This window comes from Nanorana parkeri, unplaced genomic scaffold (assembly GCF_000935625.1).
Source record: "Nanorana parkeri isolate BGI_ZX_2015 unplaced genomic scaffold, ASM93562v1 scaffold358, whole genome shotgun sequence".
Lineage (NCBI taxonomy): Eukaryota > Metazoa > Chordata > Amphibia > Anura > Dicroglossidae > Nanorana > Nanorana parkeri.
In genome coordinates this window covers 365519-382403 of record NW_017306626.1, presented here as the reverse complement: position 1 = coordinate 382403, position 16885 = coordinate 365519, and the positions used below count along the sequence as shown (strand labels likewise).

At 41.6% G+C, this 16885-nt stretch overlaps 1 protein-coding gene across 2 annotated transcripts in view; it reads right to left on the bottom strand.

The window, feature by feature from the left end:
• The window catches only part of CPE (carboxypeptidase E), a 45059-nt gene that overhangs the window by 13932 nt on the left and 14242 nt on the right, over positions 1 to 16885 (bottom strand). For both annotated transcript variants that reach the window (XM_018558786.1, XM_018558784.1), the window contains exon 2: positions 2494 to 2690. In XM_018558786.1, coding sequence (XP_018414288.1) covers positions 2494 to 2690 — 197 coding nt within the window. The remainder of the gene's footprint in view (positions 1 to 2493; positions 2691 to 16885) is intronic.

The following is a 16885-nucleotide window of genomic DNA, read 5'->3' as shown; positions in this document are numbered from 1 at the left end:
ACAAATAAAAGTCTGAGAAAAGCTGGGATTCCTTATTCGTATACTTGTTTCGGATCCGAAACCTTTTGACTATAAAGCATAAGTGTGGCAGCCAGGCAACTAGCAGTTGATTTAGTGGCCAGCCAATCATTTATATTTATTTTTTATAGTTTATTTTTCCTAGTGACAGGATCACTTTAAAGCAGCACTCCAGGCAAACTTTCTTAACCCTTGCAGTGGGGCTACCCCCGAACTGTAAGGGTTAATTGCTCATTTTTGAGCATCTAGGTGTAAAAATAACAAAATTATACTCACCTGAACCCAGGAGATGGCTTACTCTCAGACCGGTTCTTCCAGCCTCCCTCCCCCTCTGCTGCAGCGGTCTAAGGTCCCGTGAGTTATCACGTCCTATACACTGTATATAGGACGTGAAGATGCTAGCAACATTTTGTATGGGGCCCCGTGATTGCTAGTCATGCCACTTGCAGAGCCCACCTGATATACCAAACAGCCCACCTGGGAGTGACCCTGCAGAGCCCACCATAGACTCTCTATAGTGGGCTCTGCAGGGTCTCAGATGGGCTGCACACCTCTTACCTGTCAGCGCTGTCAGCCTCTGTGGTCGCCTGGCCACAGGGGCTGATGAAAAAATAAAAAATTAGAATTTCCCATCATTTTCTGTCCCCAGAGGCATTGGTAATCAGGACAACTAGATAGATACCAATAGAAACCTGGTATTGCAGCATTCTGCCCCACAAACATGCCTAAGCGCCAGGGATGTCCCTATGTTGAGGCAGCCAGAGGCGGTTGACTCAGATGGCATTTCATTGGGTCAAGTAGGGGGGCCACAACACACCTGTCGCCCCTATTCTGGCCCGAGTGTCCCAGGTTGCTAAGAGCTCTTAGCAACCTGGGACGGTCTGACCAGCGTCCTGCCCAGTTCCTGGCAACCAGTGAGGTCAGTGAGTTGGGCGAGATGACCGACGAAACTGAACCCAGATGCAGGGGCGTCCCCAGCCTAGGTGTTACCCAGAGCAGCTGCCGGCAGCCATCTTGGTGATGAAAGCCGGCAAAGAGCGGGGAGACAGGTCCTCTCCTATCCCGTGCAACTGTCAAGCTCTCGGTCCATGACAGAGCGCCCAACTTTTCAGAGAGGGTGACACCAAAATGACTGTCTCCTGCCTGCAGGAGGTGAAAAATCTAGGAACACCCATGCTCAGCGCCACAACGGTGTGGTGGTAGTGGAATAAATGGCATGAATCTAGGAATCACTGACACATCAAAATATGAAAGTGCAAATGCTTTATGTTCACATGTCATTGTGCCATTAAATACAGTATATGGTCCAGTGGAAGAGGCAAGCGTGGGTCTTGTAGTGAAGCAGCATGAATACATTTATTGGTTCAATACATTTACTTATATGGCTTGATTACAAGACCCATGATTGCCTCTTCCATTGGAGCATTTATATCTATTTACTAGGGATGCACAGATACTTTTCGAGTACCAGTGCAGATACTTGGCATTTTCATGAGAACTACCAGGGTTGCAGCGGTTGCAGCTGGGACCTGGTTCTGGCGCACCTCAACTTCCCTGAAGTCATTATTCTGTATTGTTTTAGAAAAACTGTCACATGAAAATAAACAAAAATGTATCAATACTCGTACTTGTAAGTACTTGGCAAGTACCAGTACTCGTACTCGCAAACCTGGTATCGGTGCATCCCTTTATTTATATTTATAAAAACAAAATCGTACATTAAAACAGAGATGTACAAATCCCAGGAGCTCCGTGTGCTCCTTACACATGACAGCCGCCTCCTAATTTTTGAATTTTTCTCTAGTCTAGTCTTGCAGCTCAAAAGTATCGGTACTTGTACTCGTACTTGTACCGAGTACTGTACTTGGTATCTGTGCAACCCTACTATTTACCTAGAGTACACCCGAGCAGTTTTCACTCTTATCTGAGTGCGGTGCCCATCAATGGATATATATAAATACCCCACCACAATCCACAAATTAACCCAGTTGGTGCCAGCCAGACCACACAGTCAGAACCCTCTCCATGCCCTAATTCTCATGTGCTTGTCATTCCTTGCTTTATGAAGAAATAGATATCTGAGAGGTTTTAACACTCACAATATGGCACTCAGTGAGCTCTCTGATATATAACAGGTGGCCGACCTCTGACCGTCACACATTAGATCAATGAAAAGAGAAAAGCTCACAACACAGTAGCCCATGGTTAGCACTTCTGCCTTGCAGCACTGAGGTCCCTGGATTGGTCGAGACACTATCTGCATGGAGTTTGCATGTTCTCCCTGTTATTGTGTATGTAAAGCACAGTGCTATATAAATACCTGTAATAAATAAAGTCATTTGTAACCATTTTTGTAATATTACAGAACACTTGTTTGTACCCAGCTTACTTGAAAAAGATACTGGACATAGTGTCAATGTATAATAATTACCAGTGACATATCAGACGCATGCTGCAGACACTGGCATCACTCACCTGTTGTGCAGCTTTCTCAAACCCGTCAGGATTCATGGAAGGCATGATGTGTATACGAGTGTTGTGGATCAGATTGATGATTGTTTCGTTGCCTTTCTGATATTCATTGCAGAGGTATTGGGCCAAATAAATAAGAAGTTCTCTGCCCACGGCTTCATTGCCATGCATGTTTCCAACATACTTAAATTCAGGCTCACCTGCAAGAGTTACGGTTGTGTTAAATGTTTGGTTCTGTTTAAAAAATGTTTATTTCAATTTATATAAACATTTTATATCATTAGTCAACTTTATTTACCCGATTAGCAATACAATGGTCAATGGTTGAAATGTGTGTTGCACTCTCACACCTCATGCAGTTATACCATTACTAGTCCTATCGTCATCCCACACATACAAGGACCCTATCACTAACAATCAAAATGCAGCCTATAAAAGAACTTACCAGTTTATGGTGTGCACCATTACACATCACTCTGCAGCATCTAACACATCAGGGTATGAGGGATGCCTTCGTCACACTGTGGTTCCACCCTACATACTGCTACATCACTTCTGTGTTTCTTCAGAGCTGCAAGGACACAGCAGTGATGTAGAGACTGGTGCAATAGGTGGAAATAAAGCACACGGTCTGGAGACGCAGAAATCCAGCACACCTGGAAAATGATCCCTGCAAGAAATTTACTAGCGACGGGATTGGTATTATTAATGTTCTTGTTTGGCAAAGCCAATCAAGATAACACACTAAAATGTACAGGACAATATGTTCCAAATAATCCATTAACAAGATCATTGTATTCCAATTTTAAAGCAAACATGTGCTTTATTTTTGTAGAGCTAAGCAATAGGTTGACTTTAATTTCCCCATGAGGCAGCATACACACACCTCTCCTTCACCCCTCACAGCACCATTCTGCCGCTTAATACTTTTAGTTATGGAGGAACATATGACTCATTTCCCTTTGTCTCATGTGACACCGTTGGTGCTTGGTAATTGGTTGCTCAGGTATCCAGTGCTGCCATATGGGGTGAGGAAAAAGTGCTCTCTTTGCAGTTGATGGCTGAACTGATTGGCGGTGGAGCAAAGGAAAGGTAAGTAGGTGGTGTAGTGGCCATTAAAGTGATCCGGTTGCTTTTCTTAGCATAGTGTCTGTACTTACCTTCTCCATGCTCTCCTATTGCTCCAGCAAGCTGCCCTGAAAAACTTGAGTACAGTTTCACTTTCTGAAAGTCTAGACTTAAAGAAGTATTTATCCCTTGGCCTTTTTTTACATGTACTGGGTTATGTCAAGCAGTGCAACAGTACTCAATAAATTTTTTCCTTATAAAGGTGCTCAAAAAATTAATTATCCTATCTGCTCACCGCCAGCACTCCACGTCCTGCGCAGCTTCTCTTGCACGCTCCCTGTGACCTTTACATTCAGGCACAGCGCTGACTCCAACCCCTGTCAATCAGCAGCTGGAGGGAGGAGCAGGGTGGGGTGGGTTGCCTATGGGACCATAAGCTTTAGTGGAGGTAAACACAGGTATCCAGATGGAAGTGTGCATGCATAGGTGGCTCCAAGGGTCCCTATAAGGGGACGGAGCCACCCAAAGGCAGGATCGTCAAAGGGAACATTCTTCCACACAGCCACAGTGGGAAAAAGAGAACAGATATGCAAGCAAGGTAAGTGCTTGGGTCTACATCACAATGTATATACTTTTAAGTAAGGTTTAATATCACTTTAAGTTGGCCATACACAAGTAGATTTTTTGTATTCAGTCTGAAGGCTGAATTAAAAAAAATCTCACAGATTCCACCATCAAAGCTAAATAGTGTGGATGGAAAAATCCCCCCCTGCCAGGCTTTTGTATTCTAACACCAGTGGGTATACTGCTGTCAGAATACCTGACCAGTGACAGTATTTGACTGGCTGTAGTCACTGTTCGTCTGATAATTTTTCACCCGGATGTCAAGTGAAAGACTGTTGACAGGGCCACCCTCAAAACGAATTGCGAATATTTCAACAAGAACTGGAAATTTGCTCCATTTATGGACAGCTTTACACAGCTCTAAGCAAGCTTCCCCCTTGTGAGAATGTAGGGGCCTGACAAGCTGCTGTGAATACACCCAGAGCTGCATTAATTTGTGGGGGTAGAGATGTGGGTTTTCTCAGGGCTCTGGTGGCAAATTGGGCCATTAGGAGATCATGGGAATTCCAGATTGTATGGCGAGAGTCATAGGAGCCAAAAAACAAATATGTGTTCTGACATTACTGACTTGCTGTTTATATGGTCAAGCTCTGTGGCTGTTATGGCTTCATTTCCTAGTAAGTCACTGACATAAAATAAGCATTCAGCATGGAAGTTCAACTTTTTCATACTTCACCAACGGCAAGTTTCTTCTCACTGTACTGTACACCGTACACAAGTAAGTGACCTGCTGGGTAGTAAAGTCAGGATCCAGGTGATGGTCGCAAAGCATGCACAATTAGAAGTAGGTCACCAATGGAAGATACCATATTGCAGTACTCGAATGTCCCCTTGGTTCAATTTGAAGGCTATCAATATCCTAGGCTGAAGTTGCCAAGCTGGCCAAGAGGTTACCATTAACCTTTGAATGGCTTGTTTACAAAGAGGAAGCATTTGACTGGTCAGGAGCTCATTGAGGAGTCCCCACCAGTCTGCATTGGTACCCAGGTGGCACTGCTTTAGCACTGCTAAAGCAATAATTTATTATATGTAATAAAGTACTTGTATTCTATCTGATTCCGGGTCTACAGATCTCTGCTTTCTCTCCATAAAACAGCAGAACAAAAAATAGCGTCTACATTTTTTAGGAATGGATTTCCAGCTAAAAAAAAATATAAGGCATTTGGTATATGTCTATAGATGTAATGGGACTCTTCAACTATAATTCCAACATGGTAATTTATAAAGCCTTTATAATAACTATACAGTACCCTGGTAAGTTAGCCCATTGAGGGAGCAATAATGCTATACTTCACAATCAGCAGACAAACCTGTTAAAAGAAGCTACTGAACTATATGAGACTTTACACCAGAGGTGGGCAACCCTGGCCCTACAGTTGTGCTTTAACTACAAACCCAAACATGCCTCTGAGAGTCATGCCTTTAATTGTCAGTCTTGCAATGCCTCATGAGACTTCCACAACAGCTGAAGGGCCGGAGTTGCCCACCCCTGCTTTACACTGCTTTTTTACCAATGTCTTATGAAGGCTAGAATCTATGCCTAGCAAGGACTACAGTTTCTATGCAGAAACCAAGTTATAGACATACAGATATTGAATAGGTGTGTTTGAGTTTATTATAGATACTGAATGGGTGAATCTGAGTTCATTTGTAATACAGAGATTAAATGGGTGAATTTGAGTTTCCTTGTAATATGGTGATTGAATGGGTGGATTTGAGTTCCCATCTAATAAAGCGATTGAATGGGTAAATCTGAGTTCACATGTAATAGAGATTAAATGGGTAAATCTGAGTTCATTTTTAATACAGTGATTAAATGAGTGAATCTGAGTTCAATTGTAATGCAGCGACTTAATGGGAGAATTTGAGCTCAGATCATTTGTATGAAAAATCAATGTGCAGAGCTGGAACTGATATACTGGATTAGGCGGAATCTCTTTTTGGCTTCTTTCTACAAAGAACTCAACTGCAAAATATTTCCATTGCAGTTTTCATTGCTGTTCTCCATAGCTTTGAGCCTCACACTTCATGGAGCAGGGGGAGGATTATCCCACCATATGCTATATTTAATCCAATTATATAGTGGCCATGACAGGGAAATGTGGCTGGGAACTCAGGTATTATAACTCACAGTCTCTAAAGATAATAGAGGTTAGTGGGTAATTCCCACCCACTAAAAACAGACAATTCAGTAGTGACCAGACAGATGTTTTATTCCATAAAATGGCATGAAATACTTAAAGTTTATGTAAAGACTATTTATTTTTTTTCAGTTTTGAAAAGAATGGTGAAGGGTTGGAACCCCTGTCAGGTTTCATTGTTCTCTGTGTACTTGCTGGGGAGCTGCACCCTCTGTGTTTGTCCTGGTGACCATTAAACGCTTGGACAGAAAGTGAAGGCAAATCCAAACTGTTTAAGTTGTCACTGTCACTGAAAAGAGGTAAAGTCATCCAATGGGCCTATTTGTATCCCACCGCACTCCTGAACAGAATTTGCTCGCAATCTGCAGCTGGGTGCTGCAGTGAACACGGATAGCAATGCCAATTAAACCATAAAAAAATTAAGTAATTACTGACACTCCAAAATTAATTCTGTCAATTCTTCTTTATTGACATTGATGGTCAACATTAATGTCAATAAAGAATGAATTTTGGAGTGTCGGTGACTACTTCATTATCTACGGTCATCCAATGGGGACACTTGTTGTGGTGATACCTGTCTAGGAGAGGATTTCTCTTTCTTTAAAAGAAACATTTTCTGTCAACAGGATAGAATGTTAGGCCCCATTTACATCTGAGTGTTTTGTCGAGCATCCCATTGGTTTTAATTTGAGTGTTGTAATGCTTGTAGCTTGATGGATAATTGGGAAAAAGTACATGAGCTTTTTTTTTATCAGAAAGAACCTCACCCCATAGACCTCAATGGGGGCAGTTGAAAAACATGGTCTCCTCCTCCTAGTAACTACCTTTCCATTAGATAAAACAAAAATGCTTAAGCCTGAAAATGCTCACTCTCAGGTGTGATTGGGGCCTTAAGGGAAATCACCCCTATGGGTGGCATAAAAATCCCTACAGAGCTTTTAACCCCATCTAAGTCCAATAATAAAAATATTGGCTTTAGATATACTTGAAGGAATACAAACATAATGCTCTGTTTCCTCAGGATAGGCTGGGTGATTAGATTCATCATTTCACGGAAGGATTTTCAACAAACAAAATGACTTTATATATTCAACAGTAATGTTTGAAGTGGATGCCAAGCCATTTATTATAGACGTAATCAAAGCGCGCCTATTAAGAGCCTCATTTGTCAATGAATACAATGTACTCATCACATTAGTAAATCATCTGTAACCCATGCCAAGTTTCACTTCTTATTATAGCTCTTTATGTTGCTCTCCATGTCAGCCCAAAAAAACATTAATATCCCTCTGTCACACTCTTAGCTGAGGTGTAGAGACGGGAAGAGGACAGTGAAATATATGTTCCTCCATTTACTTTTTATATATCTTCATGCTACTCTCCATGTCAGCCCATCATTGTATAAAGAAACTTCTGTCCCCCTTTGAGCTGAGGTTCCGAGACAGAGGCGAGGACCATGAACAATATGCTCCCCCAATTAGTGTTTTTGATGTGGGTGTGCACTAGAGCTCCCCATGGAGGAAAATGGTGTATGTGTCTGGGAGACTATAAAGAAGGTGCTTGCTCCTTAGCCGTGCAGAACGGTGATTGTGCTGTCCCACATATTTCGGTGAAAGTCTACCGCTAAAACACTGCAAACAGACTTTCAATGAAAGACAAAACACACTGTGTGTGGCTTATCCAGTATTCAGTTTTCTTAGAGCTTTGGATGCAGGCATTGTTCAGGTATTTTGAGAGCCAGGAGGGCCGACAAGCAAGATACTGAAACTTGGCCCAGCCAGAGATCCCTCCATCCACGCAGTATAGTGTAAATGGAGGAATCTGTTGCCCTTTTTCCATCTGACCATAGAAAACCTGCAGATAATCTATAGGTGTATGGCCAGCTTAAGGGAGATTCAGGGAAAGTCTCCACAAAGGTGACAATGACAACAATAAAAATGTTACAGAGGCCCTAACCCATCCCCACGCAATTCGAAAGCAGAGCAATGTTTTGGCTAGTTTGGTTTTAACCTTTCTCTTATTAAAGGGACATATAATAATTCATACACCTTTCTATACCATAAAACATCTATGAGATAGATAGATAGATAGATAGATAGATAGATAGATAGATAGATAGATAGATAGATAGATAGATAACAGATGATAGATAGATAGATAGATAGATAGATAGATAGATAGATAGATAGATAGATAGATAGATAGATAGATAATAGATAGATAATAGATAGATAGATAACAGATGATAGATAGATAGATAGATAGATAGATAGATAGATAGATAGATAGATAGATAGCAGAAGATAGATAGATAGATAGATAGATAGATAGATAGATAGATAGATAGATAGATAGATAGATAGATAGCAGAAGATAGATAGATAGATAGATAGATAGATAGATAGATAGATAGATAGATAGATAGATAGATAGATAGCAGAAGATAGATAGATAGATAGATAGATAGATAGATAGATAGATAGATAGATAGATAGATAGATAGATTTGATATCATCATATAACCAGCAAGCGCAGTGAATTTCGAGCCATTTCATGCAGTCAGCATGGACAATTGATTTTCACACACGTACTGAGCAGGAGGTAAGGGATTGTGCTGCTGACGCAATTGGTGGATGTGAGTAGGCGTATAATAGGAACTGCTTCTGGCAAACAATGGTGCTGTGTATATTCTCTAAACGGGGCATATGAAAGACAACAGCTGGCTTTTTAGAGCAGGTAAACATATTAGAGGCAAACAGCATGTTCATGGTCTTCTTGTATGATTAAGAGCTCTTTTTCCATGAAGAGAAAGGAAAAAAACACTCATGACAGTCATCACTAATGTTCCTTCCAACATGGCTCATTTCCCCGGGGACACGTCGTATGCAGAATACCAATTATTCAATAACTCTGATAACAGAAATGACTAAGGCAACAACATCCATCATCACAGGTAAATGAAAAGAGAAAAATGAAGAAGGATGAAGCTTCAGAGCTATAGTTAGGTCAGAGTTGAAATAAAGCACATACTGTATGTGTAGTCGTTTTTGCAAAAGTGTTTAATGCTCTCTATTATGATAGTAATACTGATGGCAGCCTCCCGTGATGGAGTCCCTGCATACGAAGATTCAATAGCCATTGTTGTTGGGGTTAAAGTATACCTGTCACACATCTGGGGAGGTGCACAGGAAGAGGTTTACCTTCAGTGAAAACTTGGTATCAAAACAAGTGGTAAATCAGCAGATCCAGACATACAGTATATGCAGCTGAAATTCTATACAAAGCTTAACTTTTCCTCAATTAATCAAGCTTGGCCTTGCCCCTTCTGACACCCCTCCCTTTCTATTTGTCCTTTAATGTGATGGGTGGCTTCACTAATCAGAGGGGGCAGGACAAAGCTTGACTTTTACAGGAAAAGTCAGGATTTGCATACAATTTCAGTGACCTCTACTTTCACATTCGTCATCCAATGCTCAGTCTGCGTTACCCATGTCTGTGACAAGTGACATGAGTGGTGGATGTTCCTCTTTTTACAATGAAGTAAGGAATAAAGCCTGACCAATCCTACCCAAATGAAACAATCTTTGTTTTTTGGATTTCTAACTTTATTTTCCATCTAGTGCTTTTCTCCGGCTACAATTACAATAAATGGACGACACTTAGGGACATACTTCTAAAGCAATGACTGTGACATCCACCAAGCATTCACTGCAGGCTAATCAATCACTGAATTTAAAACACCAGGAAGATTCCCCTGCAGTGAATGTTTGGAGAATGTCACATTATGAATATGTCCTGAGGTGTTGTCCATTATACTGTGACCATATGCTTGAATGCACAGTGACTGTACCTACAAATTCCAGTTACGATCTGGTACCCTCAGACGAGTCTGGATTTGAGGGAAAACCACCAAGACTAGGACCTAAGGATGCAAATGTGGAAAGGTGACGTGTGGCTTATTGCCTAAGGTCAGTGTCCTTATAAATACTTTTTTCTTTTTTAAAATCTTCAGGGAATTAAGAAACTTCTTTCATCCCACATAAATAAACTTATATATACGTGTGCTGTAATAAAGATTTGAGATCATGTAGGGCCGGCACATTAGGATGAATTCATTTGGTACATTCTGGTACATGTTAAACTGTACACAAAATGCGTGATAAGATCCGTGTCATCATCGTCACTGGTATGCAGGAGAATGTGAGTGATATGAATAAGATGTGAACAGCAGCACTGACTAAAAAGTTGCCCTGACTCTCAGTTTTTATATGTAGAACGTTCATATATTTGGTGTACGCAGTCACGGATGGACATATTTGTGGAATTTAGTTTGTCACATTGCTGGACACTTTTATGGTATTTACTCACTTTCTAGAAGCATAGAGACCTTAATAACAAAGATGCAGAGGGCTGTACTGTTTGAAGGACCCATGTGTTCATACACTGCAGCTACACGCTCAACTGAGTATCTACATCTGTACAGGGATGGATGAGTGGCCCTGGATGCATACAGTTTACATCCAGGGCCACTCATTTGTCCTTGTACAGATGTAAACACTCAGATAAGTGTACAGCTCAGCTACGGTGTCTGTCAGCCTGTCTATGATTTGTACAGACAGTAGTACGCATTCACCTATGGCTCCTGGGCACATAAACACACACATTCTTCATGCTTATACAGCCCTCAGCACCCCTATGAATGAGGCCTATCTTCTATTTCCCCTGGGACATTAGTGGCCATATTGTGCAGAATTGAATTCTTTGTAACACTGATTCCTTTTCTTGTGTAATGTGGACAGGCACTTGACATCCCCTGGAAGTAGCTGGCATGCTTGCAGGTGCCACCAGGACATTCAGCAATGCTGATTAGGAAAAAGTAATTCATAGTGCTGGTCCACAACCCCCTAAGCATCTGTCACTATAACTGTTTGAGTTTGACATCAGCTATCATTGGACTATGTCTGCCAAGGGCTTCAAGCTGAACTCCAGCATTTCCTTCAGTAATGCACAGTTGTACACACTCCTCTGCTAAAAATGTTTACTCTGATTTCACTGCAGACTGTGAGCTTCTAACAGTGTGCATTAGAAGCTGCAGCAAATCAGACAGAGCTGCAAAACATCCAGCATTATCTAGTCCTTCCTCCCTAGCCTGACCGCTCCTGGCCAGCTTATTTTATTTATTGGATTTCATTCATGGATGTAAGCATTACGTAGGGTAGTCTGGATGCAAATACAGCTTGTCTGGGAAGACCCTGCTGGCCAACCCATCAGCTGGGATCTGCCTATATTGCTCAGAGAAGCACAGAGACCCATTGATGACATCACTGACAACGAGGTATATAAAGAAAACAGAATGGTTTGGTTTAAGAATTTCAATAGCATATTGATGAGGGGGAAAAGAGGAAGCAGGAAAGGCAAAATAAAGAAGAAGTCTTAGGAGAGTAAAATGTACTCTATCCAATGCTTAGAGACGGCATGGGACACTGCAGTTGTCACAAGTAGGCTCTATAAATCGAGAACTGAGTGATCCCAAACCGCTGATAGCTCAGCTTACGGCTTCTCTCTGAAGACTGTAAGTCACCACTCCCGTGTGGATTCCCCCTGTTTCCCTCCCTGTTTCTCCAGTGCTTATTGGAAGGACGGACAGGGGAGGGGGCGGGCACAGCTGGCTCTGGCTTTAGAGAAGCAGAGCCAGCTGTCAATCAGGTAGCGGGGTGGGAGCTGACATTATTGTCTGGATCCTTCCTGGCTGCAGTGCGGCTCTGTGCTGTCAGCATATAGCGGGTAATAGCCCACATATTTTGAGGCTGGGTTTACAGGCGGACATTAATACAGGTCCTCCTGTGACCCAAAAGAGAACTAAAGCCAAAAAAAGGTTTAGCTTTAGTTCTCTTTTAATCTTTCAGAAAAGTTGCTGGGATTGTACACAGACTCATGTGTAAAAGCAGTCTGCATTGAAAAGATTTAAAACCTCATTTACCATGGAAAACACAATCAAACTGACAAATGTATTAACACATTGAGCAAGGTGCTATAACCTATAGCTGTCCTCATATACCAGTTTTATTCTTTCATCCATTCAAAAGGGTTGAAAGTGAAAACAAGATTCACTGCATTGCTTTAAATATAACCGGCATTGAACATTCACTTTACTGTGATGTCACGTGCACGGGGAAGCATTTCTTTTCATCAAGGTCCCAGATCTCTAGAGAAAATGCTTCTCTATGGCAACACTCTCACTGCTCCCTGATTTCTCCCATTATGGTAGGCTTGTCACTGGGAGCACTAACACTGAATAATGAGATGGTTACATCTGAAAATCCAAACAGCAAAAAATCACGTCTGCACTGTTATCATGTAACAGAATCAACCATATATTCTACAAAACATACAGACACATCATCAGAGGCATTGTTCTAAAGAGTTTATAAATCACACATCTACTGAAAGGGCTTGATCTCAGTCACCTCCCAGCACAAAAATGAAATAGGGACTAATTGTCTTTTCCTTAAAAGATATTGAACACTAGCTCAATGGTGGACAAGCAACTTTGTCATTTATTGTAGGGATGCACCGATACCAATACTAGTATCGGTATCTATGCCGATTCCGAGTATTTGGGTGAGTACTCATCGATACTTACCCCCGATACTGAAGCTTCCAGTCAGAGGGAGATTTCCTCTGACCAGCAGTGCCTGCGAAGGAACATGGAGCTGGCCAATCAGGACCGCGGGTAATGACTCTTGGCCCGGCTTCCTGACTGCCCGGGAAGCTGGCTCAATGCTGATTGGCTGGGAAGCCGGTGATCGCCTGCACCCGAACAGCAGCATTTTTTGCAGATCGCATACCGTAACGCATGTACTAATGTGCCACTCGTTTGGGTGCGGGCGATCTCACCATGGGTGGGGCGTGGCAGTGGTGCCATTGACTTCAATGCACCGCCTTGCCCCCTCCCGCTCCTGAATGCAGGGAGCCAGCCAGCCAGCTTGCGCTCCAGAGGCCGAACGCTCTGGAATGCAGACTTTGTGTTGTGAAGCGGCCCAATGCAGATATTCCATCGGGTTTGATTATATCTCTGTGTCTAGTGGTCTAAATCAGCTTTTCTCAACCTTTTTTTGTCACGGCACCCTTTAGAAATATGCAAAATCTCCAGGAACCCCAGTCTAAGATGTTATAGATTTTATGGGGGACTCCATGCAAAAGCACATAAAAAAGTGAGTTTTCCTTTTCACATGTGCAGCCTTCAAATTAAAATCCCTCACTCCATTCACATCAGAGTCACCCTTTGCATCAGTAGCACCCCTTCACATCAGGAGCCCCCCTTTCACATCTGAAGCACCACTTTCATATCAGGGTCCTCCCTTCACATCAGTCTTCATTCCCCCCTTCACATCACAGTCCCACTTCCACAACATTTTGAGGCACCCCTGAGAGGGCAGACCAGTGTGTCATGGCACCCTGACTGAGAAAGGCTGGTCTACATAGTTGTTATAGCCCTCTAGGTGGACAAATTCATATGGAATTCAGAGGCCAGTCCGTCCAATCCAGGAGCCACCTCCATGTACAACAATTGGAGAAAACCTCAAAAGTTGTAATTTTTAGGGAGCATTGGCTACCTGGCTCCTGCATTTCAGGCCTTTTCTAGGTAGACCAGAAATAGTCCATTAGTTGTGAATAATGTTGAAACCTGGAGCCTTGAGCTCTCCTCTAAAAAAAACAAGCAGTCTTAGGGCATATTTTTTATAAATACCCCTGCATTCTTTATTCACCTTTTGTGCTATAGTTCACTAGTAATGTCGTTTTTAATGTGTTACAGGTGAGCTTTAGGTGTGTTTGTTCATGCTTTTCTGATGCATTGTTTTTTGCCTTTGTAAAGTTATTTTTTGCCACCACTGTAACATTTATTTAAACTGCATATCAACTAATCGTACATAACAAATCGTGCATTTTGAATGTGCTTCAGTGCAGAGTAGTTATTATAAGAAACAAGAATGACTCATCGTACTAAGTGAAAAATTGACAGCTAGAGGGTTTATTGTAACATAGCAGTACCTATTAGAATAGGCAAAATCCTTTACTACATGTTAATATGTGACAAGGAAACAGCATAGTGTATATTAGATGTTCATAGGTTAAAAATAATGAAATGCAAATTGTCATCTTCCGTAAGATAATAAATGTCAGCGCATAGCATCAGTGAACCATCAGGGAGTCCTATGCTTGTTAGCCGACCTTCCACATAAGCACAGCCTTGCTGCTCCTCTGGAGCTGCACACATACCATGATATTTAAAGTGCTAATTTATTTTAAATATTTGTTTCATAAACACCACCATTTGCATGACTTGGCTGCAAAAGCAGTAAAATTGTTCTGAGTTGCATGCTTTCATTTTACAGTGCTGCAGAGAGTATATATTCCAGCAAGATCTAGCTGCTTAAACAGAGCTTTGCATTGATCACGGGCTGACAGCAGATGGTCAGTACCCTTGTAGCAGCAGGAGTGAACATATTACTGTATCTAAGAGCAGTAACCAAAGCCAGCGGAAGGACCAATGAAATCATCTCCTCCTGCTAATCCTCTCTGTCACCATGGCAACATCTCCTGGACAAATCTTTCATGTCTGCATCAAGTGACCAGACGAGAACTTTTCATCCGCCCTGCTGCCTTTTGACATACTCATTAAAAAAAAAAAATAGTGAGCCTAACAGTTCTGTTAAAAGTAAAATACTTCCTAATGGACATCATTTTACACATATGAAGCATAGGGAACAAACAATCGCATGTAGAAGGGAGCTTGGATGACTCATGCTGGCATTGGGTATAATTAGAAAGGATAAAATATATTTAATTTAAAGTTAATCAATGAAAAAGGATGAATAAATTGTTCTTTTATTTTTTCGTAGCGTGTCTAAGGGGACACTGGTCATTTTGGCTTGAGAGGGGTCTACATTTCTGCTAGGAATAAAATAAGGGATAGGAATAAAAGGAATAAATGCTAAAATAATAATTCTGGAGCTGTTTGTCCCTCAATGATAGGATGATGAGAGTGGAAATAATACGTGCCTCTGGCAGTGGAACTGATGGATATGTGGTAACATTGGACCAGTAGGAGTAGAAATTGCTTTTGATATAGATCTGCAAAAATTGAGGCATGCTTTACTTGAAGGTGGTAACCTGTGATAATATTATCAGTGTACTTTATGGACCTGGTTATGGTCCAAGGTTGCTGCCTCTCTGGTCACGATAGAAGGATTAAACAACTGAAGATCAAATCATGGATTTGTGGTTAGCAGTAGTCATTTCACTTGAAGGTTTGTTTTAGGTTGTTTATTTGAATGGAAATGTCAGATACAGCTAAAGCGTCTCAGGGGCATTAGTCTCCACCTTGTACTTCGTAGCCTGAATTAGGGCTGGATGAGTGTTGGGTGTAAGTGTGACCTCTTTGCAAATAGGTGAAATAACAATTTTTTAAGAGGTGCTCTTAACCACATATCCAGCAATCGGCAGTAGAAAGCACACATTGCCACAAAGGGGAATTTTGCAACTACATCTACCCGAGAGAGGGCCTGATCCATACATAGACTTGGAGAATGAGGTTCTGCTTGTGCACCATTGTCACCATTGGGCGAGACCTGGAGCAGATCCCAGCAACTCACCCAACAACAAGCAGACATACGTGGACAAATGGAATGATGTCAGCTAAGGATTAAGGTAGAGATCTAGAAGCACCTTAGTCTAGACCTAAACATCATTATAAAATAAATCGTTGGAAGCCATTCAACCTTATTTCTGCCCTGTAGAGGTGAAGAAAGCAGTGTTTCCTATTGCTGGCAGCCATTGTTATTATGCTAAGAGTTTTTCCAACATGTTGGAGCATTTACCCACACCAATGAGCTTACTTAAGGGATTAGTCCAAAGTGCAATGCTGTGTGTACTGTGCGGTAATCAGGAGCAAACAATTATATCTCTGTGCACATAGGCAGTGCATTTTGCATTATTTTACTGAATAAGCCTGACAGTCCCCAACACATGTTCATTCTTCCAGCAAAAATTTGGCCTACCCACTCTTACAATAAGCAACTATTCTCTTACGTAATCATTTCTTTCAGAATACCAAGCTATGAGATCAGTTATAACATTAAATTCAGAATCCACAATCGACTTGGTAAATAGGGGCAGAGTTGCTTTTTATGAAGGTCAATCAGTTTATTTTGCAATGTGTGAATGAGAAATCAGATTGCATGAGCAGGTTTATGTATTGCTGCTGCTGACGTCCTTCAGAACACGTTGTACCCAGGAATTCTGTATTCAGCATCGCCTTCTGTGCTCATGGTACAAACAGGCCAAAAAACTGACAGAAAGGCTAAATTGGATAGCTCTGAATCTATTGAAAAGCAAAGGCTGCCGTTTCATTTTCACTGAATTCTAATAGGGAATGTAACTGCTAATGAGACTGAACACAGTTTAGGAGGCAAGGTCTAGACTCCTCTACATAATACAATAGTTGAGTTTAAAGTGTATGTAAACCCTCACAATGGCCTTCTTTTTTTCCCCTTTTGGTC